General features: G+C 38.8%; 1 protein-coding gene and 1 long non-coding RNA gene across 8 annotated transcripts; one reads left to right on the plus strand and one right to left on the minus strand.

The window, feature by feature from the left end:
* Positions 1–3: 3 nt before the first annotated feature.
* LOC145462257 (COUP transcription factor 1-like) lies at positions 4–11,462 on the plus strand. 5 transcript variants are annotated; one of them, XM_081445782.1, is made up of 4 exons: positions 4–179; positions 9,087–9,409; positions 9,534–10,070; positions 10,311–11,222. In XM_081445782.1, the coding sequence occupies exons 2-4, from the start codon at positions 9,106–9,108 to the stop codon at positions 10,583–10,585; spliced, it is 1,116 nt and encodes a 371-aa protein (XP_081301908.1). In that variant the 5' UTR covers positions 4–179; positions 9,087–9,105; the 3' UTR covers positions 10,586–11,222. The 5 variants fall into 5 exon arrangements, with proteins under 5 accessions (XP_081301908.1, XP_081301889.1, XP_081301893.1 ...); XM_081445763.1 differs by lacking the exon at positions 4–179 and adding an exon at positions 186–3,986 and having other exon boundaries at positions 10,311–11,462; XM_081445767.1 differs by lacking the exon at positions 4–179 and adding an exon at positions 186–3,986 and having other exon boundaries at positions 9,087–9,403; positions 10,311–11,221.
* A 1,806-nt stretch (positions 11,463–13,268) lies between these two features.
* LOC145462292 (uncharacterized) lies at positions 13,269–25,320 on the minus strand. Of its 3 annotated transcripts, none has more exons than XR_014041179.1 (2): positions 23,675–25,320; positions 13,269–16,012 (listed from the first exon to the last, which is right to left on the minus strand). It is a non-coding gene; the product is annotated as an uncharacterized LOC145462292 (long non-coding RNA). The 3 variants fall into 3 exon arrangements; XR_014041180.1 differs by having other exon boundaries at positions 15,271–16,012; positions 21,533–25,320; XR_014041181.1 differs by lacking the exon at positions 13,269–16,012 and adding an exon at positions 21,538–21,610.
* Between the last annotated feature and the right edge of the window lie 77 nt (positions 25,321–25,397).

Here is a 25,397-nt window from a genome sequence, read left to right on the forward strand (position 1 = left end):
GATTAACTCCAATCTGCAGTCACGGGACAAAACCCGAGACGATCATGTTACACCAGGGAGTAAACGCACCTTTGCCTCGTGCTGGCGTCGATTCGTTGTGATCATATCAAACGCTGAGATACTGAGACGCCGGTGGATCTCTTTACACAGTAGACGCGAACTAAAGGCAACTCTTACAGGTACGATAGAACATTGTTAAGTGTTTACGAAGCTGTTTACGTTAAGTTAACGCGTAGTTACAAGAGCGGATCGAGCGTGTTCCTGGATAGTTAAGACGTGATTGATCTCGGCTAAAATTAGAATACCCTTGACTGCAAGCAGTGCCCTTAGGTCAGTGTGAACAGCTAGTAGAAACATTACTTCAACCTCAGCTTAACTAGAAAACCACAAACTTCTACAATGCAGTGTTAAAGCGAGAGGAAATGCCCTCATCTTCTTAGAGCACGCTTCCCTGTTGTGCCAATGTAAGGTTTCGATGCGGATATTCCGGGAGCCATTTTGCGCGTGTCCGCTCATCAGCGAATTCAAATTCGGATGCCCTAATTGAGGTACAACCTCTTTAATCTTTGCCTCTTCTAAATGATTACATACACTTTTATATGAACTGTTTGATGTTTTCATTAGTGTAGTGGGTCTTGTTCAAAGGGTTGCCCTTTTCGTGACGCCTCGCTTCGTAATGTTCGGGTCGGAGATGATATCGCTCCCGCCGGTTTGCCCAAACGTCGACCAAGTGCATTTCAGAATGCAATGCGGTAGAACGTATTTCGGCACGTCTGTAAAATTCGACACGGTGACCTCCGCAAATGCAAGCCGTTCGTATCTTAATGCTTTAAAATTGCGTCTGGGGTTGTGTTTATCAAATTTTACACCAAAAAGCTACAGAAAGCCGGTATGAGACCAGACAAAGAGCATATTTTCAGACAGTTGTGAAGTATGCGGCAATATGGGTTGCTTTTAGTCGCCGGCGTTGCAGTTTCATACACGAAATGTTGAGGAGTTTGTGTATTGTTTTAAAACGAATCCACGTGGAAGGCTTTTTGCGGTTGAGGTTTATTTTTTGAAAATAAGTTCAACTTAACGCTTTGAGTTTCCTTCTCTGGGCGTCGGAGACGAGAACTTGAACCTCTAACGAGATCATCTTACACATTCCTGAACGCCGTTTTCATCAGCAATCTGATTACACCACGTGCGAGTTATCCCAAATATGATCTCTCTGGTTAATATTTGATTTCCGTTTGTTCTGACGTCGAGGCGAATAACAAAGAACAGACACTGCAGCGAAAGTTTATCACAGCTTGGCTTTCATCATTTTGAGTGGGGATGGCTATTGACAACTTTTTAAAGTTACACCTATTTACTTTTATCATGACGGGGTTTAGTTTCGATCATAGATTAATATTAATTTATCTAATTAAACAGTATAGGATTAAACAATTATAACTGTTATAATCTTTTTGTGTGAAACAATAATTACTTCACTTACAAACAGGTCAATGCACTTTAACTTCGGTGATCATTCAGTTGATATTATAACAGATTAGTTTTTGCATGCCTGGCGGTCTGATAAATAGTTTGTTAGCATAAAGGCGATTCATCTCAGTGGGAAGCCTCTGAATACTGGTGTTAAGTGTTTGTTTTAATTTCAAGACCTCGTTGGCAATTTTCTTTCTCTCTCGGAATATTTACACTTGTTGACATTTTTGCTCTCTTGAACACAAGAGATTAATGCCATCTTTCTGTAAAATGGCTAACTTCCTGGAGCCCTGTGACACTGACTGTTCATTAACTATTCCTGTGGTCTAAATTTGTGAAATTTTGGATAAAAACGTTCAAAGCTGTTGTTATAGCTTACGAATAAAGCTGAATGAAGCTGTCAAATTTTTTAGCCTGGATGAAACTGAATAGGGGTTAAAACGAAATAAGTACAAGGTTAGCTGTTTCTAGCTTTCAAGTCTGTGGATGAAACCCTAGTGTGTGACCATTCAAATGAAAGCTGTTGAGCAGTACTTTCATTTGTTATGCTGTACAGGGTGGTTCTAACTTTCAAGTCTGTGGATGAAAACCAAGGGTGTGACCATTCTAACGAAAGCTGTCAGTCGTTCTATACTTTCTTGCGAGACTGTTTGGAATGCAGTACAAAGTTGCTCGAAGTTTTGAATCCGTGGACAGAAACCTGTTGAAAAAATGACTTGTAAATCCTGGCGGCCCAAACCTAAAAGTAATTTCTTTTCGAAACAGTCAAATATAATAATTTTTAATATTCCGTTGACAAGAGGTAAAACAGTTGTTTATCACAGTACATAAGCCGATCGGACAGGTTCATTTGATAGCAGTTTTGGCTCGAAAGAAATTCTTTTAGAGACACTTAAAAACTACTATTTATGGCAAACATTGTAAGAATGCTAAAAATCTGAAACGTCGAAACTAGTTTCGTTAAAATTTTTCAAAAGCGAGTTAATAACTACTCGAAAGTACACGAAACAAGACACTGCATGAACACTTGTTGTGAAAATGTTTATGAATGGAACTACGAACTAAGAACGATTGCTTAAAAGATTTAAGCAAAGGATCAAATTTATGTCAAACGAGCCAAAACGTGACAGGTTAAAAACAAGCAAGACAAAAAACGTGAGTGATTAAAGAGATGTTTTAAATTTTGGCGATGTCAGCCAAGATGTGAGTTCAAGCTGTCAATTGGTCATGTTTCTCACGCACGATTTATGAAAATATTCGGCATAATATGACCTTTTGTGGTCTTGCGAAATTCCAGACATATTTTGCCATGTTCTATTTAAAAAAGTTACTGAAAGAGATTTTAAATCATGCTGTACTTCGCTGAGATTGTCTCATTGTATTTTAGGCACAGGGTTTTCTCTGTTTCGATTCGTAAAAATGTACTTGGAAAACACATCAATGAATGCAACTTCTATGAAACGTGCTTGGCAAAAAGCACTTTTGAACATAATTTTTTTGTGTGAAACAGCTTTCTTTTTCTTTCTTATGAAGCAAATTGAACTTTTCAAAGATAAATTTCACTTTCCAGTTATCAGTGAATAATGATCTTTTTACAAAAACACCCTCCAATATAAATATCGCAGTTTCAATTCCTTTTCGAAGCGTAATTTTTTTTTCGAGATCAAATTTCTCTTATTTTTCTAGACTAAGTACCAGTCAATTTGGAAACGAGAACCAGCCACCTAAGAGAATTTTAATAGCTATAAATCTCGGTTTTTCCAAGCAAAACAAAACACTGAAACAACAAAAATATTTTGGCCCGAGGTCGCCAGACTGTAAGTGACATAAGCGGTTTTTATCATTCTTGACTTCTTACGAGACCATATGTTTTCATTTAACCATATCCAATAAAATTTCCTTTTTAACATGTAACGATTTTTTTGCAACTCGTGCTGAAAAGAAGTTGATGCAAGTTTCGCGATCGAATGCGCATGATACGTGGACACCCCAATATAGATTGCATCAGTTTGGGGCTTTTTTAACATAGTTTCACAAAGAAAAAAACGCTCCGTTATTTAAAAAAAAAAAACAACAACCAAAATTGACGATTGCCAGGCCGTTAAAAACAATGCTTGATAGAAAAGGTGTTGGATGTGTTTGAACGGATTTATTCTACTAAATGACTGATGTGACTTGCTTGTTGCCTGAAGCGTTGATTAGAAGCTCTGTAAATTGCTTGCGTACAGTTGACTCAGCTTACTTGTTGATAGAGTTGTACTGGTCGACTGTCAAGGTCTTACCACAATTTCGCAGTGCCAGTTTGAATAACGTTCTGGGGCGTCATTTCGCGCAATAGAAAGCGATGGGCATGCTTGCTAGAGACTTGCAGCAATTTGATTTTTTGTGAAGCAAGGCCGAGTGTAGCCAATCTTACCTGGTGACAGACCTAAAGTTAACAACATGGCCGGAGTTGATTCCTTGGCTTTTGTGACACACAAAGTACAAAATACGAGGCTTCTTCCTCGAGCTATGTAAGTAAATGCCAAGACAGATTATATCAGTTATCACGAAACATCCGAAACAATCTGTGCATTGTAAATAAACTATTACATGTATATCTCTACTGCTCAACTGCTTGAGAAATGAGATCAACAAGCTCGTCTTCGCTTCTAAAACGTCCCCTCATCCCGTTACTTTCAGAAGGCTGTTTGGAATTTGGCCATGTACAAAATTACCTTCAAATTGAAGGAACCTGTAAATAAAAGTTTACTAAGATAGAAGAACACCAAAGAGATAATAATAAACCATAAAGGAACAAGGATGGTTACGGATGAAGAAGATTGACACGGATTACAAACAACGAGCTTGAAAAATTTAGGCTAAAATTTTTAAGATGCTCAAACCATGATGTAGCTCCGTTAATATATTGGCATCATTTGAGGATGACATTGCTAGGGGAGAAAGAGAATGAAATTGTAACTTGCTATAGATACTTTGAATGCTCAAATTAGGAAAAACTATAGACGTGTCTCAGCGTTCTTGTAGCTCGAGAAGCACTTGAACTCAAATATGCTAAAAGGTGAGGGAAACAGGTACAAGAATTTAAGCTTATAAGGAAACAAAAACAGCCTGGTATGTCTGGGATAGACCGAGACAAGCTTGAGAAAAGAAACCGCAACGCTGCACAGTGCTTATTCCGGTTTCAGTGCAGCTGCAACGATAAACGAAACTGAAAAACGGCCAAAACCGAGCAAAGCTCTAAGTCGCCTCACAGTAAATTTCGTTTTCCTCAGTAGATTTTGCATTGATTTCGCAGTACTACAGGCTCGTTTGATTTCATTGCCACAGAGTATCTGTTTGTTCATCGAGTTGATATCTTCCAGAATTAATGCAAAATTTTAGTGAATAATTTTACTATAAACGGCCTAGTTTGTTTTTAAGCAAAATATTTTACTTTGCCCTTGACCTTCGACTATTACAGCGCATTATGTTATAGCAAATTTTCTTAACTCTCAGCTGGAAAAAAATATTGACAAATGAACAACATTGATTCGAATTGCGATTGCTCCAATAACAATACAGGAAGTTGAATTTGATAAGACAGCAGGATTGAAGTTGTTTTTGTAGAAAGCTGAAAAATCCGTGTTAAGGTTATGATTCCGTTTCTGGAAAACAAAACGTAAAGAAGTTGTTTTTAAAAACGGTGTTCTGTCTGTGTTGTTGCGTGGAGAGCAGAGTTCAAGTTGCACGTTTGGGTCATCAACGCTTTGTTGGGGAAATTTCTGTTTTGTTTTTGTTTTGTTGTTGTTGTTTTTTAAAAGACAGCCACTATAACTTTTCAGTGTTGTTCTGGACCCAGCAACGAAGCGGTGCTTTCTATGTAAGTCAGTTTTGAGGCTCTCAGCTGATATATCATGACAAAACTGTATCTCCAGAAATTAGCATGTATACCCCGAATGTTGTGTTGACAGCGCCGCAACACCGCTCCGTCTCAGATGTAAATATTTTTGCTTTTTCATGCAATACTCAAAACCAAATAGAAGATTGTGTTCCTATGTTTTGTAAGAAAATAGTACACTTTTGAGGTCTGGAAAAACTGCTGAACACTTTCGTTCTGCTCTTGTTTCCACTAGTAGTTTTTCTATGCTTCAAGCGTGGATTGTTTTCGCAGAGACCACCTTCTATTTAGTAACTACACCAACGGCAAAAAAAGATAACATGTTCTTCTCGTTTAACTGACGTCAGAATATTTGTAATGTTCAGAACTGAGACATGTTTGCGTAAAGCGTGCTTTGTAATCTCTTGACGAAGGAACCAATGTCAACAATAGAAAGATTGTAACAGCTGCAACAACAACAACAACAACAACAACAGCAACAAATCGGTACTCTCCTGTCAGCTGTGGGGTGTAAATCCCCTATGAGCCACTAAAAGCATCGAAAGAGCTAGTTATTTTGTTTTCCAGCATCGTTAACAAGTAAAACTGTTACATTCATGAAACTCTGTAGACATGAAGGAAACTTAAAGGTTGAAATTGTAGCCAAGTAACTGCGTTAAATAATACTCTTTTCTTTGATAACAGCCTTTGCTGTTTAGAATGTTGAGCATAAGTTTCTTTAATATTTAAAATTCCGGTGAGATTATTATGAAAAAAGGGGATTCAATTTTGGTTAGTAACATCTTTCTTCATCGTACATTCGATTAATAGTGGGACGATGTTTTATTTGCTTTTAAACTATGACTCTGATTTGTGTTATCTGATTACCTACAAGACAACAAGGTGTCTGTAAGGTGCATTGGCAAAGGCTGTGTACGTCACGGGGGGCGGAGTAGGGGACATGGCTGGGCGTGGGAGATTTTTTTCTCAGATGAACTATTAGCCAGCGAAAAGACTTCTACGTGAGAGGTCTACGTTGCAACTTCAAATGAAGCAAAATACACAATTTCGGCAAAGTATAGCATCGACTACGTTCCACAGAATTCATTTTGGCGACCTTGAGTTTTTGTGGTTAGCTTTTCAACGCTGTTAAAAAAAAAAGCTTCACCCAGCTTAACCAAAGTTGCATCGTTCTATGGGTCAGTTTTCATTACAGGAACCTTAATTACAGCTACTTTTATACTGAGTTTGTTTGTCAACCTGGCAAGATTTCCGTGTTTTAAGGACTAAGGATGTTTTGATAAATTCTTTTAATTTCTGCGAGATATAAGGAAGTCTGTTGTGGACGTGTAATTGCGCAACCGTCTGCAAGGAATATGCAATCACTTCGGTAATGAAAATCTCTTTGACCTATTTACAAGTGGCGTTTCCATCTCCTTGGACTTGGTAATGTTTTAATTAGATCATTGTTTCAACCTTTGGCTTCCCTTGTTGAAATTTCATTTAACCTTAGATACAAAACGCCATGTGCAAATTACGTAACAACGGTTCTTCCATAATGCACACTCCGAATTTTCACCACGCGTTTTCGTCGTTAATTATCCTTTTTCCCGCGTGGGTTAAGTTTGGCTTTGTGAGACAAGTGGAGCAGTGGCTCTTAAACTCTAATTTCTTGCTCAAGGAAATCGAAGCGACCCGGAAATGCGGTGTTGTTAGCTTGCGTCTTAACAAATGTACTAACGCACAAGGCCATTGAAAGAAAGCCACCGATCACCATAATAATTCATTGTGACCTCATTTACTTCGTCAACAAACGAAACCAGCTCTCTGAGAGGACGCACTCAGAAGAACAATTTTATCGCGGTTTGTTGCGGTGGGTAGCTTTCAACTGTTGATTGCAACACCCTTTCTAGATCATTCCAAGATGGATTTCGCTGTGCGTAGATTTGTAAGCAAAGAAGAAACATTTTTGGGGGTTAATATTTGGTTACTGTGTCTGCGGAAGTTGGGTTTAGTTTCGCATGCGAAACAAAACCCGAGGACCGCCCTTTTTGGTCTGTCAAGGTTAAATATAATTTTGTATAAACACAATTCATCAAGCTGTCTTGGCGCTATTATCATCAGCTCTTAGTGTTTTCTTAATGGTGCAATTTTATCCGGGCGAAATGCGAGCTATTAAAAGAATGCACCCAAGCGACTCTTTGTCTAGATAGCGCGAGAGAATTCGACAGCAAAAATGATCCAAGCTATTTTTAATCGGATTCGCCGCGAAAACGCTTTGCAACTGTCCCCAGGGTTTTTTGCTGGCTCTAACGGTGATTTGTCGTCAACGGCTGGCCAGGCCCGTTTAAAATAATCCATTTAAATTTGCTCCCTCCGCATAAGCCCTGTGCGTGACTTGTTGTAATGATATTACGCCGACTGTGGCTCGCGATAGCGGGCGGTCGATCAACTTCAATAAACATCTTTGTTTGGCAGTATCTACTTGGCATTTCTCGGGGCTTAATTATGCAAATTATCTGTAAAATCAGTTTGCTCCTATCACCGGGAACGCCAGCGTTTGTAGTTCTTGGTGCACGGGGTTCGAGTGTCGTCGAACGACCGAATTCCCTGCTGTTTTTCTATGTTTTTGTGCTTTACTGAACTTGGCAGGTTCAAACAGCGACCGTCACTTGAAACAATACATTGTATAATGCTTATGTAAATATTCAAAGGTTGCGTGTCCTTGCGTATGCTTTTGGGAAAAGTGAAAATTATCCATCTCGAAATCTTTGAGATCCGTTATCAGAGCATGTCATTAAACTTGCCGGCCGTTGACAGTCGCTGTCTCAGCGTACGGGAGGGTCATATGGAATTCTTGCTCGCTTCCTGAAACAAAGACCTTTACGTAAGGGGAGGGATTGTTCTCAATTGTATCGACTGGCGTGACTATTAACAAAGTAAGTAACCAGAGAGAAAGCAAAAGAAACGCGCTTAGCGACAGTTTGAGTGTTTCTCGCTTATTTCCTTTTCGTGATATCTCGTTTCACGTTCGCACGCCGAGGTGTTAAATTGCTATTTACACAATGTAGCTCACGCGCAAAGTCATGCGAACTTCTCTGGGTGTCTTGACGATCCTTCAGCCCTCATCTGACTTGGAAATTTCATGTACTGTCGAGCCGAAATAGCCTAGAGCTGTTTTAAAACAGTATGAGTAGTAAACGCGCGCGTTAAAAATAAAACCGCACTGGCGTTTCAGACAAAGAACCTTCTCCATGTCAGCCAAGGGGCGATTTTGACCAATCATTTGCTCTTTGTGACAACTGAATCCAATAGAGCTGAACGTTCCTAAGCCCCGGGGCAATTTTTAAGTCACAACTGTTAAAGAGCCCTTGAACCTCCGCTTGACAGGCCGACCATATATAGTAATCGTCTCCAGGGATACCGGACAGCTCCAACAGATTATGTCAAAGTTCAGCTTTTTCAGACATGACACGGGCTGATGTTTTTGCATAGTGAGGTATTGTCGCTCGCGCACCGATCGTCCTCTGTGTCGCTACATATCTACATATGCCACTTAGCTTGCATGAAAAAAGCATTCGCGCAACAGATTTTGAGCCGAGTAAGTGAACGTGACCGCTTGTGCCGTGGGAAAGCCACTAATTGTTTCCGCGTGTAATGTTCCCTCGCCGCTGAGAGATTAATCACTGGAGCACGATCGGCTCGCGCTCTCGCGAAGCACCACTAACTGTTGGATTTATAATTATATCCGTAGTCCTAATTTGCCGGGTGGTATGGCCGTGGTTCCAGTCTCAACAACATGGTGCACGGAGAAGACCGAACCGGTGGAGGAATCGTCCGAAAAAAATGTGCAGCAAGTGGAATGCGCAGTCTGCGGTGACAAGTCCTCTGGCAAGCATTACGGCGTGTTTACCTGTGAAGGCTGCAAGTCGTTTTTCAAGCGCAGCGTTCGTCGTAACCTCAGCTACACTTGTCGAGCTTCACGCAACTGCCCTATCGATCAACATCATCGAAACCAGTGTCAGTACTGTCGGCTGAGAAAGTGCATCAAAGTCGGCATGAGGCGCGAGGGTACGGGTGAGAAGTTTTCACGTTAGTAGCAAATCCGTGTGCGTCAGTCACTTGGCTGTTACAGTAGTGAGTAGTCCTGGTAAGTGCCTGACTAGCATGTTGAATGAACCTTTTCACCTTTTCTCGACAGCCGTTCAGCGAGGTCGCATCCCTCCAACGCAAGTTCCGCAACCGAGTCCCCAGCATCCCTCGCTAAATGGCGGCGATGTAGCCAATGGCCACTCGTTTTTATCCGGATTCATCAGCCTGTTGCTCAGAGCTGAGCCGTATCCCACGGCCCGGTACCAGCAGGGTTTGAACATGCCTTGTGGTATCATGGGCATCGAGAACATCTGTGAACTGGCGGCTCGTTTGCTGTTCAGCGCTGTGGAATGGGCTAGGAATATTCCCTTCTTCCCGGATCTAGCTGTGACGGATCAAGTCGCTCTCTTGCGTTTGGTGTGGAGTGAGTTGTTTGTGCTAAACGCCGCCCAGTGTCCGATGCCGCTTCAAGTTGCCCCTCTTCTTGCCACTGCTGGCATCCACTCGAACCACATGTCCCCAGACAGAATGGTGACATTTATGGATAATGTTAGAATCTTCCAAGAACAGGTTGAAAAGTATCGAAATCTCCACGTGGACGCTGCAGAATTCGCTTGCCTCAAAGCCATCGTTCTCTTCACTTCAGGTAAGTTGGAAACAAGCTCGAATTTTTGGGACAGCCGGCTACAAGTGCTTGATATTTTTAATACGTTTTAATATTTTATAGCAGCTCGTGTATATCAACAGAACTAGATGCGTCGGTTGTGGCAAATTAATAGTAATGTCCTGAAGAGCGTGTTTCGCGCCTATAGGAGTATCGATCGCGTCACCCACACAACATCATTTCAAGTTCCCAATGTCACCGAATATAATCGTGTTTTTACAGATGCCTCCGGTTTGACTGACCCACAGTATATCGACAGCCTGCAGGAAAAGACACAATGTGCTTTGGAGGAGTATACAAGGAATCAGTACCCGAACCAACCTACTCGTTTTGGAAAATTGTTGTTGAGGCTGCCGTCTTTACGCAGTATCAACTCGTCCATTGTCGAACAACTTTTCTTTGTTCGTCTTGTGGGTAAGACGCCAATCGAAACCTTGCTTAGAGATATGTTATTGTCAGGAACGCCTACGAGCTGGCCTTATCTTCCTTGCTCTTAAAGACACCCGACGAGGAGAGAATTGAGCGTTCCTCTAAATAGCTAACGCTAACACGACCCCTTGCTGTTCTTCAAAAGAACACTAAACGTTTTCAACTTGTTCAAAATTTGTTAGAAGAATACGGGCTTTAAGCCCTAAAACCTTTAGTATTTTTTAGGTAGCGATTTATAAAGGATATTTGTCGTGCGTTGGAGAACTTATAGTATTTTATAAGTATTTGCAGAGGACACAGAATGGAACTCGTTCCAAAAGTGAAACTAGAAGGTATGATTTTCGATATTAGTGACGGAGGTGATGTTCGAACTATATATGTTATGTAAATACGTTTCAATTCTAGACGCTCGTACGAGACTTCTCACGAAGTTCGTGGAAAGACTGGTTAATAGAAGTTGTATAGGAGTTATATAGTTTGTTTTTTTACACTGCAGTGTGTCTTCGAGGTAGCTTAGCTATTTGTTAATGTATTTTTTCTTCATCGAACTATAAGTTCGCTGTGTGTTTGATTCCATGTTTAAGGCCCGGCCAGTGTTGCTTAAAGCAACAACATTGTAGGTAGAATTTTCTAAGCTGTGTGTCAGAAATTGAATGTCCAAGACATTATCACTGAAATTATACAAAATTAAAAGAGAATTTTGGAAAAAATCTGATGTGTTATCTCGGAATTGTCTCTCAGACACAATTGTGGTAGTGGACCACGACCGGTGTAATATCGCATGCAGACTTATTCTTCGTTCATAGTAGCTAAATATAAAATCTGGGTTATTTAGTTTGGGCGTCATAGGTCAAGATATCTCCTGGCTAGTAAATAACAGAAACAGATCATTCATTTCTCTTCGTATTATGCGGCTCTCTCGACCCGATAATGCCGAATTTATCGCGTTTCTTTTAACATTGATAAAATCATCCACGTTGGCAGACAGAAGGCATTTGAAAACATCATTAGTATTCCGACCAAATGTTTCACGTTCAATTTACATTCGCTGAAGCGCTCTGCTTTTACAAGGACCCACTCTCTTTTTATTTGAAATTTAACTGGATTAAATGAACAGTGACATGGAAAACACAACCGATAGGCGTGGAACTTGTCCATAAGTTTTCCCAAGTCGAAAGGAGGCCTGTGTAAACAACCTCTTGTTTTCAAAAATATTTGGCTGGTTAAACAATGTTAACTCCGGTATTTCGTCTGTTCCCTATTCGTGGTCGAATCTGCTGTGTTTCTTTGTCCTTTTTGATACACATGTGACGCGAGAAAAGATTTTTTTTCTTGACGAAGACGTGTCTCTTTGAAGCATGTTGCGTTTTAGTCGTAGCGTCATCAAACACTTGGCACAATTTTACGTAACGCTAATGCACGTCTTTCTTTAATGAACAGCCGCTATGAACGGGAAAAACATTAAGCTTGCCATCATTGCAAGTGGATTGATATTATTTCCTATATCGACCAAGTTGCGGGCGTAATCCTCTTGGGGATTCTGTTTGTTTTACGATGAGCTCCTACAACCACACGTTCACCCAAAATACACAGTCATATGAAACGACCTACATGAATAATGGCTTTGACACGGAAATGCCCTTCCCTCTCGCTCGTGTCTCTTAATATTTATTTTCTAGCCAGGTAGAAATCTACATGGTCGAATTTATCGGACTTCAGGCTAGATTTCAAGGTCAAATAAGGTAGATATCCCATGGTGTTTTTGTCGGTTATCAACTGACCTCTTGTTTGGTAAGTCGGGGTTTTGGACACTTTCACATATCGCCGCGGTGGAGTCTTTTCTTCGTTAAGGGAAACAATATTTCTTTTATTTTTAGCGTAAGAATTTCTGAAGTCAAATCTAATCGTTGCCGACCATTTGTTTGCTTGTCCATTTATTTGTCGTAAAACGTTGAAGTAATGTCAATTTGAATAGAATTGCCGTCTTTGACTCTTCGATCGTTAACTTTCAACTGAGACAATTCAATTCAGCGTTACACATCAAAAATGACCCCTGCGTTAAAGACTTGTTAAACATCACACCAAGAAACTACAAAATTAACCTTGTGAACCGCTAAAGTTTCCGTTTAATGAATTGCAATAAAGATAACTAATTCGCAAATCTTTTGCCAAGTTTTGGCACTCGGGGTCGACAAAACACTCGTGCACTTCCTAACGTGGTCCAATGCGACATTTGTGAAAGAATTTGATGTTCACGGTTGTATTAATCTCCTCAGACACGAGATAAACACAATTCCTTTTCTGCAGATTCGTTGATCTTAGTTTTTATTCAAAATAAAGGGCAATGTTTACTCTGCGTCACTTTTGTGCTATAATGTGCCACTCAGAAATCAGCCCGGCCTCGACACGAATGAAGCTGAGAAAACGCTGGAGCGAAACGTTATTTGTTTTAACTTTTATTAATTTTTCTGCGACTTCCTGTTCTCAAATCTTCCTTTCAAATGCTGCTGCCTTCGTCGGAATCTTCCCTGTTTTACTGTTGCGTGATGCCATGAGCTCACGTCTGTTAGTTTAATGTTTTGCGGGATTTCGAACTGTAACAATACACGCTATTTCCAAGGTTGAACACGTTGTAATCACATTACTTCGCTGCAATTATCGACCTATCGACCTCTGGTATATCTTTATCATAGTGGTTTCTCCCCTCGTGAAGTACCAATCCTTTATGCGGGCAAAGGGGTCTAAGGAAGGCCTCGCGTGATTTTTAGTGTAAAATACGCCTTGAAAACCCAATTAAAAGTTTGCGTGCAAGGCTGGGTTTTGCGTGTACTCATAAAATTCAACAATGTCTGCGTCGTATGTATATTAGCTAAAAGCAATTTCGTTCGATTGTTCGAATGTCTGAGCTTTGAAATTCGCTTTGTCGGAGCTTTTTGAAATTCTATGCAACGCCAGATCAATTTTCCTACAGCTTCGAGGCACAAGCGCACTTTAAAGGGAAAGATTCATTTTTGCCGCTGAAGTAGCCACTAGAAAATTTTTATGAGTTGAAACCCGACTTCCTCGTAACAATTTTTTTCTGATGGGAAGAGGAAATAGATCAATTTCCATTCCAGGTGTATGTCAATAGCTTTGTGTCTAAAACGCATCACTGAATTCTACTCGGTGAGAGCAAAATTAATGCGAGAAAATTTCAAATGTGTTTAAATATTGATTAACTGAATCGACCTGGTCTCGGAAAATGTACTGTAACATGCTGTAAGTCTTAACCCAGGGCTCCTTAAAGAACCTGAGCACAATTGCCCTCGATGTTTTATTATATATCAATCAATTGTTGGCATTAACCTCTTTGTGTTGGGCACCAATACAAAGGGAAACCTTGTCACATCACTACGAAGTTGTTGAACTCGCGTAAGGAGAGGAAAAGGTTGCTTGCGTGTTCTCGCAGCGTTGACTATTTTCAAATTCCAGTCATTATCCACAATTTGTAGATGGAATGTTTGATTACGGGCGAGTAACTTGTGTTTTGACGCGCATATTTCATGTTGTGGCTAGTCACCTTGGAAAAGCTCGACCTTCAAGACTTTTCGTAGTGAGGGTTTCTAGCAGTTTCCACTTGAAGTGTTCACTTCTGGTTCTAGTGGACACTGCAGCTCTGTAATTTATTTCTTCTGGAAATAAGAGAAAAGGGAATAAAGGATTTGAGCTTTCGTGTGGCAACTGAAAGGACACACACTTCTAATTAACATTCTTAACCTCGGGCCATACGAAATATATTCATTATGTCTGAGTGAAACACATTGCAGACAAAATTAATATAACATTAGAATCCGCACAAAAAATTGTGAGGTTTTCTTTTTTTTTTTTCTGGCTACATATAAATTTCACTTCATCAGGCTGCAGATAATGTTGAAAGCACAACAACACAACAATGGCGGTCACTTGGGTCAATCTTTTAGACAAATACTCAAGTCCGTCTGAGATATTTGTTTTCTTCTCGTTGACCTAGTTTATCGCTTGCTTTTGTAAACTTTCATCGATGCCTCGCCCGGTAAAGCTTGAGTTACGACGACCATTGCGCAACAAGCGAGCGAATTGAGTCGCAACTCGTGCGCGTTATCCTCTCGAGTCTATTTTTTAAAAAACTTCCGTTGGCCATACGACAGAGCAATCGTAGAACTAGAATTTAAAGCATCGTTTAGTTGAGTGGTTAGTTAATTCGTGGCCTTTCCAACGAAATTTAGCTGTGTTTGAAAGCCGTGGCATAAGTGAAAAGAACGAAAAAAAAAATTGAAGTTGTTCTCCAACGTACGGGTTGGCGAAGCTTCTTAATTATTTACAGTTACTTTTCGGCGTGTGTTAATGGCAGTCAAAACGCTAGGCGACCAATATTCTACAATGCTCTCGCTTTGATAAATGGAAGGAACCACAAACTTAAGTTGTCGCCAGAGTGTCGCTGTTTTAGTGTAAAATCCCGGTAGGGAACGAAATTAAAACTCGGCACATGATGTGAATTACTCAACAATAAACCTTTTCCTTTCTCCAAACGTCTTTCAGTTTCCCCGCTAATTTTCTTTGTGCCCTATATATTTAAGCGTGTCCTTCCTTCAAACGAATATAATGTAGTCAACAGATCAAACTGACCGGAAATAGTTATACAGTTGAAAGTGCATTTTAATTTCTGCACAATACGCTTTTGAACGTGACCAGCAGAGGCTATGGTCCACTGTGCTCTAACCAAAACAACTGGAGAATGTAATATAAACAACAGCAGGGAGGAAGCCGCGTTCATTGATAATTTTAAGCCAGTGTGTTAATTAAACGTCACTGAGATTTCAACTTTTATACATGTATATTACTGTTGCTTGAACAGGCAGGGCGGTAACTCTTAGGATACGACACACGATAAAACAATTTGCAACAAACAGACTTTCTCTGTTGGCTTTTAAAGAACACCACAAGATTTAATGTCAGAAGCGTTCTGTTGCAGTAAAGCAGTGATGGAAATATCAAGTACTGAATGAATACACTCATTTTATATTCGCATTTATATATGGCTTCATAGTTGCAAGAAACTTCGAGCATAAATAATAAAATCCATCGTGTTTAGTTTCAGCAGACCGGGAAACAATAATTTGTGTGAAGTTTACGGAAGTTATAGTAACTTTTCAAAATTTCCTAAGCTAACTCCATTGTTAGCAAACAAAATATAGCAAATATACTGCCACCTCCCGTATACACTTGTTAGTCAGTTTTCCCCGCAGAAGTGAACGATTTGTACAACCATTTTATCTGACGGTCTTGCTCGTCAGCAAATCGGCTGTTGGACGCAGCCAGTTTGCCTGCTGTTCAACAGTAGATGGCATGGAAATTCCTGATAATGTTTGTTTTGTCGACAAGCTACGCTATAGATTTCTTTGTGTTGTGGCTTTGGATTTTCAATCAATGACACGCCATTTGGGAGCACTTTCAACGTGGCTGCATACGCCCTTTACCTGTATAGTAAATAAGAAACAAAATAAGAACGTTTGAATAAAATAGCTGGCTGAAAATACCAACTTGCTTCTTGCTTCTTTAGTTGGGACTTAAATTACTCACTGAAGTGGTAAAACTAAAAAATCGTATAATCCTAAGCTACAGTATCAACCTGGAATAACTTAAATAACTCATAATGGCTTATTTTAAACCTTTTTCAACCTATGCCGGACTCGATGCAAATATAATTCATGGTAATTAGATAAGACAGAAATACGAGTAATCGAGAGTAACTTATTTCCCAGCAATGCTGCAAATCTTTATATATTGCACCAGTAAACAAGAGGGATAGGACATTCTGCAACTGAGCCCAAATTCGTTTCGCTGCATTATAAAAGGCCCATAGTTTCAGAACTTGTATTTACTTTAGTACTGAGTAAACCAATTTAACGAAGCCTTGGTTAAAATTTCAATGAAGGAATAGAATCTAATTGAAAATCACATGACCATGAAGCTATGAAGCTATGACGCCTGAAGCTATGTCTAAAATACATAAATAAACCATGCTCCGTAGCTTTTTTTAAATTCACATATCCCCTGGAATGTTCGATTTTATTCAATGCATTCCGGCTAAATATCAAATGCACGCCACCTTTTGGTTTTGCTGCAAGAAATTCGTTTGGAATGTTGTAGTTAAAATTTTTTGAAACAAGAACACGACTGTGCCAATTTGCTTGAGCCTTGTGAAGCAGTGATCCGTTTCTTCATTGACGCAATCAAGTTTAGTTCTTTATTTAGACGACTCGGGGCGCGGCGCAATTAATTTTCACGGTAAACTTGCATTTGAAAGGAGAACAAAAGAATAAAAAGGAACACACCAAGAAATTATTCATTTGCAACACCGGGGGACAGCTGGATATGACTGACTTAGTTGAGTAATAAACACAATGCATGGGAGCCTTGCTGTCTGCGTATAATGGCCTTAAAATAACTCGAGACAAAAAAAAAATCAATAACGAATTCCTTAGTGTCCACTGATTTAGACCAAGAGCTTGCACTTAAAGGTAGTTTCAATGTACAAAGCAAATTCTAGAGACAGCACACCACTGTGCATAGTTAGTGACCTAAAATATCGGACGAATGAATTGGGTAAATCATATGATACGGTACTTCGATAAATGCAGTTGTTTCAACCGAGAACTCAGTGGGTTCCATAATTCTTTATCTTGAACATTAAGGTTTCTACACTTGATTTCGAAGCTGCAAATATAAGGAACCTAGAAAAATCACTACAGATACCTCTAAGCTAAATAACTGTAACCCACATTTGTAACTGCATGTGAAGAACTGCAGGGTATAATGGCAAAGACTCATAATTCTAAGGGTCAATTCGAGGGTTTACCTTGGGCGACGAAACCGATTCCCGTGTAACTATGAAATGTTGCTAAACGCTTTAAAAAAAATTATTCATTCCCCCACTCTTTTTACAAATCATCTGCCCACATTAAGAAGTATACGATTAAACCTTGCTCTGATGATACAGTTTATGCCGAATGTTTGTTGCCCTAATTGCAAAGTTCTAACTGGGAAAATTTGTGGTTTTTTAAGTCAAGGACGAATTTCTCGACACGTTGCCTTCATTGTCCGTTAAAGTCTTATGACGGCTACATAAAATTGCTTTTAAAAAAGATGTCAGAGGAGGCTAAAATCTAAAGTTCAAAATAACCATGATTATCTTCAAATGTTTGCTTTATCATTTCATTAATTGGCGAGACTAGAGTAAGGAAGCATCTTTATACATATAATACTGGCCTCCAAAACATTCGAGTTTCAAAAAGCTTTAATGTGTTTTAGCAGGAAAATGGCTGCGTTCTTTTCCAGTATTGAAAGACATGCATATTTTGTGAAACCCCAAACATGACAAGACCAGCAGTAATCAAATCAAAGGTCGCATATCATTTTCGAAGTATCAGTTTCAAAAACATATCACAAGGATTTATCTCTCATTCTTGATTAGGTCAAGACGCGGCCTTACAAAAGGTTTACCTAAAATCACGGAAGTTAAACAATCTTCATTTTTTAACTTATGGCATCTTAATTTTGACTCAAGAATGCAAAAGGTATACCGGTTCGAACTCGTCTAGAGTTTAATGTTCCCTTATTCCAATTTTAGCTCGGAAATCCATTTCCACAGTTGCCATGGTAGTTGCATAAGTAAGATTATATCTTAATATTTCATCAGGTCCGTAATTGAATTGCGTAAGATGACATTGTTAACATTTTTGACAGGTTATGTCATAATTTTGTCTGAAATTGCGCAGTTTAAAATGTGTAAATACTTTATTCGATTGCCAGGTTTAATTTCGCGAGTGAGTGCAAAGAAAACGTAAATACAAAGTTAACACAAATATACTACAAATACATATTAAAGTGAAAAGGCGAGTTTGCCAGGTTTATTAGGGTTTGCTATGAGATTATGGGGTGTTATGCACTAATCTGTTCACGTAGTTTATTATCCGAATTCTCTTAGTTTTGAGAGGCGTGTGTTTCCAAAGTTAAGAAGGAAGTATTACATTAACGACCACATACTTGAATCATGCGTTCCCGCTATGTGGTAAGTCTGATAATGTCGATAATTATCTACTGCCAGTCAGACGGACAGTCAGTCAGTGAGTCAACGAGTCAGTGAGTCACTGAGTCAGTCAGTGAGTCAGTCAGTGATTCAGTCGGTCAGTGAGTCAACGAGTCAGTGAGTCAGTGAGTCAGTGAGTCGGTCAGTCAGTGAGTCAGTCAGTGATTCAGTCGGTCAGTGAGTCAACGAGTCAGTGAGTCAGTGAGTCAGTGAGTCAGTGAGTCAGTGAGTCAGTGAGTCGGTCAGTCAGTGAGTCAGTCAGTGAGTCAGTCAGTGAGTCAGTTAGTCAGTGAGTGAGTGAGTGAGTCAGTGAGTCAGTCAGTCAGTCAGTCAGTCAGTGAGGGAGTGAGTGAGTGAGTCAGTCAGTCATTTCCAAGTCAGTTAACCAGTCAGTCAGTCAGTCAATTAGTCAACAGTCAGTCAGTCATTCATTCATTCAGTCAGTCAGTCATTTCCAAGGCAGTCAGTCAGTCAGTCATTCATTCAGTCAGTCAGTCATTTCCAAGTCAGTTAGTCAGTCAGTCAGTCAGTCAGTTAGTCAGTCAGTCAGGCAGGCAGGCGGTCAGCTAGTTAGTCTGTCAGTCAGTCTGTCTGTCTGTCTGTCTGTTTATCAGTCAATCTGTCATTCAGACAGTCAGCTAGTCATTCATTTAGTCAGGGAAAACTTATAATTTTAGCTCATTCTTTCAGGCTATCAGTCAGTCAGTCAGTCAGTCAGTCAGTCAGTTAGTAAGTCAGTTAGTCTGTCTGTCCGTTTGTCTCACCGTCAAACAGTCATTCAGAAAACCAGTCAGTCAGTCAGTCCTGGAAAAGCGGACAGTCCTGAACCATGCAATCCCGTATTAGTCCCTCTGCTAAATAGTTATCAAGAAATTCTTCGTTTCCGTACTGGCATTGAATCACTCTTGGAACACAGAAATGATGAAACAGGATACCACCTGTAATAGATATTTATTTTCATTTTGATCACTGAAATCCTAAAAAAGGAAACTAATTTTTTTAAAATTCTTTTTTATTTGTTTGAAACGCCACAAATAAAAAAAACAGTTAATATAATGAAAACAAAAAGAGGAATGGCATCAGGTTCTCAACGAAACCATTGAGTTATTTAAAAAAAAAGATCTCCTGAATTTAAAACAATGTCTTTCGCTCAGTCACATTTGTAATGTCACAAATATGAAGGCATTGGACATCAAGAAACATCAATTGAAAGATAGAATTGGACAGAAATGTTTCTAATGTTGAAAAGACAGTTAATCTTCAAAAAGTCTTAATAAAATCGCACATGCTATTACCTCGATGTTTGAAGTAACAATAAACTGACAATCCAGCCGGATACTGATGTTAAAAACTTCCTGGCCGTAGTGTTAACTGAAATGGGCCGAGCACGTGTATAACAGCATGTTTCAGCAGCTCTGTTATGTAATTCGTCAATTTTCTTGAAGCAGAAACCAGAGATCAACTTTTGTTTGAAGTAAAGATTAAGGGCGCAACATGTTCCAAGTTTATTTGTATAGCAACTTGTAAGGTCAGAGATAGTTATCAATACGCTCGTTTTAAAACCTACATGGACTTAAAAAGTCTGCGGTGTCGATTTTCAAGAGGGCAGACACTCATTGTCTGAAAATTATTCATTTATTCACTTAACTTCATTCTGTGAAAGCTTTCGAAATGTTTTGCCATATCAACAAAAAAACAGGCGCGCACCATTTTGTCTGTCGCCATCGCTTTCTAACATTTCCATTAATGTTAATAATATGTTAAAGTCGATAAAAGGATTTTGGGATTTGTGGCTTATTCATCGGTAAATGGATCTATAAGCATAAGTGCTCAATGCAGGTTCCCTTTACAGTGGTTAACGTTTAACAATGGGCGCAAGGTTTAATTAAAAGATAGTTGACTTTTTAAGCCTCGCTTAACAGACAGAAACCATTTGCTATGGTCATTACTCTTGAAACTGTCGCGGGATTAAAATAATAGCACAAATGTCTCGAATGTTTCTCGGTAATAAGCATATTGTATTTCTACTTGCGTTTCCAAATTTTAAGGGCTATTCCTTAAGTTATTATTTTCTTTTACGGAAATGGATTTTGTTACATTTTATTCGTATAAATTCGGTGTCCCCGGTCATTTCTATGTAGTTTATATATACTTCATTCTTACCTGTATTAGACTAAGGCTGAGTTTATGGTGGCACTCCTTTCAAGTGAAAACTACGTTCCTCAGGTTTATTTTAGTAGCTTTTAGTGATGTTTATAGTCAGACGCTATTTGACAAACAGATATTTTAGGCGCTATATCAGAAGGAGGCAATATAATACAGAACGTAGGAAAATAGCAACTTCTTCCAAGTAGTGCATTACTCGTGTATTGTTATTAAGATTAATCTCCCAAAATTAAATTAGGATATTTTAATTGACTGTCTGCTTTGACGCACAAGAATATCATTCAGTATTCCTTCTTTCAATCGAAAATAGTGCTCATAAATACGTTTTAACAAAAGGTCTTGCTTTAGGCAATTGATCCAGTCAAGTGTCTACATTCCATTGTCTTAATCAGTAACCTGAGCCTAATGTTTCACTGTTAACTTGTGGCTGCCTTCACATTGTAAATAGTCAAAGTTCGTGAATTTTTCAAACGGAATTGCGACTGTAAACTAGTTGAATATCTTTCATTGCGTCATTTATAGATTTTGTAAAGCAATGAAGCAAGAACAAATTGCTTGCGGTTTAACCCTTCAACTGGCCCACAGAACTACAAACTCTCTAAGACCTTTATGCAAGTGAAAGCATCCTGACTCACTGGCTTTCGTTTAAATGTCGACAAAATTGGGCTTTGAGATACTTACTTAAAGTTATAAAAATAATGTGAGCAAGCACAATTAGAAACATTACCAGAGACATGAGTACCTAATAGCCTTCACTTGATAGGTCATGCAATGAATGGTCCGCAATGAATAAAGTTATAACCATCGTGTGTACTTTGTGCTGCAAAATAAACAATACAGCCTGTAAGCATACCTAAACAGGTCTCTTTTGAATGTTCACAAGCCAGTGTGTCGTTAAAAGAAGTAAAGTAAACGACGGCTGATCGCTAAAGGTCAATGGAGTGAATTTTTAGGGTTAATAGATTTTGCCATCCAATGTAAGATTCAACCATTCGATGCAGATATTTATAGCTATGATTAGAAATCTTTACTCTACCATTTTCTGCTACAAGTAAAAAAAATGGTACCTCTGTGCTACATCATCCTAAAGAAAGTTCAACCAAAGAACTCTAGAAACTTTAAAAATACAACATGTATCTACCTCATGACATTTAGACAAGACACCCTAAGATTGTAGTTAATTAACTTGGTGTCTACCCAAAGCCAAATGTTTGGAAGTGTTTTCAGTGTCTCTCTTAGATATCTTTTGTTATTAACCTTTCCGGCTATCGTCCGTTAGTTTTGAAGCAGGAGTTCTGGCGTTTTCAAGTTGTGGTATTTTATAGCGCGGCTTATTGACCGTGAATTAGTGTTCTGTCCTTTCAATGTAAACAACACAACACGAAGACTCTGCTACCTTTGGCCGCTCGCTACGAAAACAAACATTGCTCTTTCGATCTCTAAAGGTACATACTATTTAACATTTTCGTTACACAAATTTTAAGTTTCATACTTATTGATTATAAAGAATGTTTTTAGGAACATGCTATAGCAAGTTGAACTCAGGAATTGAAGTGGCATTGAGTAGTCAGTAAAAATATTTCAATCCTGACTCGAATGGTCGTCTGAGATGAAATTCATATACTCCTAGCTACAGATTCATGTAATTTTTCGAACTATGCAGCACAACTTGAAGAGTCTCTACAGATTGTTGCAACTACTAAATATCTATTCCTAAAATTAATAGCCTGACATAGCAGTTTGGGATGTTATGTATCATTTAAGCAGACATTTGAATTCACCTTTCAGACCAAATAAATCAGCGTTAACATTCAGCCTTTGCCTATTGAGGCCTTAAAATGACAAAATTCAATTCGAAGGAAAGCATTGATTTAATTCATTATCATCTAGTTTCAATTGGGTGAATGTTTTTAAGACAAAAGCAATATAGGTTGGATCACTGTTGTTCAGTCGTGGCTTAACGACTTCGACTAAACAATTAAAGTTGAATGCTAATAATATTTTTGGTGGTATCTTTGGTTGTTTGTCCAAGCGGTTGTTTAGTTTCTTTAGTTGGAGCACAGAAGAAAGTCAAATATAAGAAATTTTTCATATGAGTTAAGGTACGTGTTATTCTTAGCTGGATTAAAAACTGTGAAAGAGAAACAGAAGGTACCTTGAACATTTGAACCAGTAAACTTTAGGTACAGATCCCATTTCTGCTCACCCAATCATTTTGTGCCGCTGACATGCTCTGCAATTTTAATGCTTATGAATAAAATCGAAAAACTAACAACTGCTTGCCTTCTTTGAAACTGTGACGTCGTGCTGGTGTGTGCACTTTGCTACAAATCTTTCATTCTCGAAATGGGAGATTTAATAAACGACAATATTTAGGTTTTTTGTGGCTTCATACAAAGGAAAACACTGTGACACACGGCAAAAGTTTTGAATTAGTTATGGTAGTGACAAGTTTCCCTTGATATTCAGATTGACGAATTGCACCAACCCCTATCTCAACCTTGAGTAAGGTACCATTTCTGCGAAATTAAATACAGTTTCACTTTTTAATCCAGTTTGCTTCTTTCGAAAAGAACTATTCTGCTGTTTATTGTGGTTATACCTATATTAAATGGTTCACCGGCTAAGGAATGACTTAAAATGTAAACAAATTTTTAAAATGTGTTTCTCCGCCATCGACTATCTGTGCAGGAATTGCTAATGATGGAATCTATTAACATGACAGTTTAATCCAATTTTATCAAATAGCTTACATTTCAGCTGAATCGTAATAACAGATAGAATGTATTGAGACTCTTACAGGATATGGTGCTAAATGTTTGCTCACAACAGCACGATGCGACTGCGGCATGCTGTGACAAGAACATGCAATAAAGACTCTAACCTTGGTTGAACTGCAAGCCCACGTATACCCCTCTATTAGTTGGCTTAACTTGCCACCGTGCCGAAACTGAGATTTGCGCTCTTCAGGAGAACCGTCTTTAGAGAACTGGTAAAACGTTGGAAACATGTTCTCAAGCAAACGATTGTCAATGAAATTCGATTTAAACCTGCAATCGATTTTCAGCGAGACGGCTGAGTTCAAGGGTCTTGGAGGCATTTGTCTGGGTCAGCCATTAAGAAGCAGTGAGTTTTTGAGAATATTTTATTACTAATAAGATTTATTCTTCAATGCCACTCACTACATCAGGTGAAAAGAAGCTCAAAGAAATGTACACACTTGCATTCTTTCATCGTGGTATAAGTTATCAGAGAGTGGAGATCAGAGGCAAAAGGTACAAAATCATGTCGCTTGTACCACAGACACCCCAACCTTGCACCGCGAGTATTCTTTATTGTCTATAAACTGATTTGTGAGTGCGAATGCCTCTTCTGCTTCCAAAGTATTTGGTACTTGCTTTTTGTGTGGCCGTCACGCTGATTTAAACCCTTTTGTAAAAAGTGGTCTTGTTTCCTGTGTAAACAAGATGCACGAGTAGATTACAACAGAGAGCATGCACAGGACAAAAAAAATCGTTAGACATGTTTAAAGATAATTCGTGTTAATATCTCTGTCTAACTTCTAGTAGATATTCCTTGCAGTCTATGAGAGGTTTACTTCACTTGTATGCATTATGTTTTGATAATCTGGCACGTTAAAAATCTGAAACCACCCGCTATAAACAAGGAATTAATAGCGACCGTTACGTGGTGTTTAAAATAGCTCCACGGTAAACAAATCAAAAGCATATCACTCAAAAAACTTCGTTGATAGGAAAATTTTGAATGCCAAATCAGATATTTTTATATAAGAATCTAAAAACTCAGTAATTAAGATCAAAAACATTCAAAATATCCTATAGAACCCAAAACATGAGTTTCAGAAAACGCTGGGATCTTCTCTTTTGTTGGAGATTTGAAAACAAAACCTAAATGAATAAGGGCATGTGGCCAAATTACGTTGATTGTAAGAGTGATTTGCCGAAAAAAGAACCGTTTATCTCTTAAGAAATCAATTACTGGACGAAACACGCAGATCGGCATACCACAGTCTAGAGAAAGAGATATTTCACTCCGGAATTCTTAATCTTATATAAAAGTCACCAAAAATCATTGACCTTCAGTCTAAAATCCTGTGAAAAATTGGCTATTAGCCTTGGTCTTTTTAAGCCCATTTCACGCTGTTACTCGAAACTTGTATGAAATGATAATGCAATTCTGGGGAAAGTACCTTGGCCGGTAGTTCAATTTACATTTTTCATTTTTGAATGTGGGTGTTGCCCTGAAAGAGGGATAATAGCACAACTAGCCATTTTTTCCAAGACTTAGTAATCATATGGTGACGAGTGAAATTAGGAAATCATTTCAAGCCGGTTTTCTCAAAGTTCATATAATTTCCCCCGTCTAACGGCTCTGGAAATTATAGGAATGTTGACAAAAAGCAACTGAAATTATTTCCTAATTTCACGAGTATACCATTTGATTACCTTTTCACATCATGGGTAATAAATTACGCTTACGGTTTTGACTTTTTTATTAAATGGAGAAATTTCGGGCCAAACGGCCTGGCAATTTTGTAAATTTCACATGTGAAATTATAAATTAACGCTGAAAGTTTTCGCCAAAAT

Source organism: Orbicella franksi, chromosome 1 (genome assembly GCF_964199315.1).
Source record: "Orbicella franksi chromosome 1, jaOrbFran1.1, whole genome shotgun sequence".
Lineage (NCBI taxonomy): Eukaryota > Metazoa > Cnidaria > Anthozoa > Scleractinia > Merulinidae > Orbicella > Orbicella franksi.

Bases quoted from the DNA above. Each gene is read 5' to 3' on its own strand.
- LOC145462257 (XM_081445763.1), top strand. From the start codon at position 3,916: ATGGCCGGAGTTGATTCCTTGGCTTTTGTGACACACAAAGTACAAAAT. The intron at 3,987-9,086 runs GTAAGTAAATGC...TTATATCCGTAG, and splicing joins AGGCTTCTTCCTCGAGCTAT to TCCTAATTTGCCGGGTGGTA. The intron at 9,410-9,533 runs GTGAGAAGTTTT...TTTTCTCGACAG, and splicing joins CATGAGGCGCGAGGGTACGG to CCGTTCAGCGAGGTCGCATC.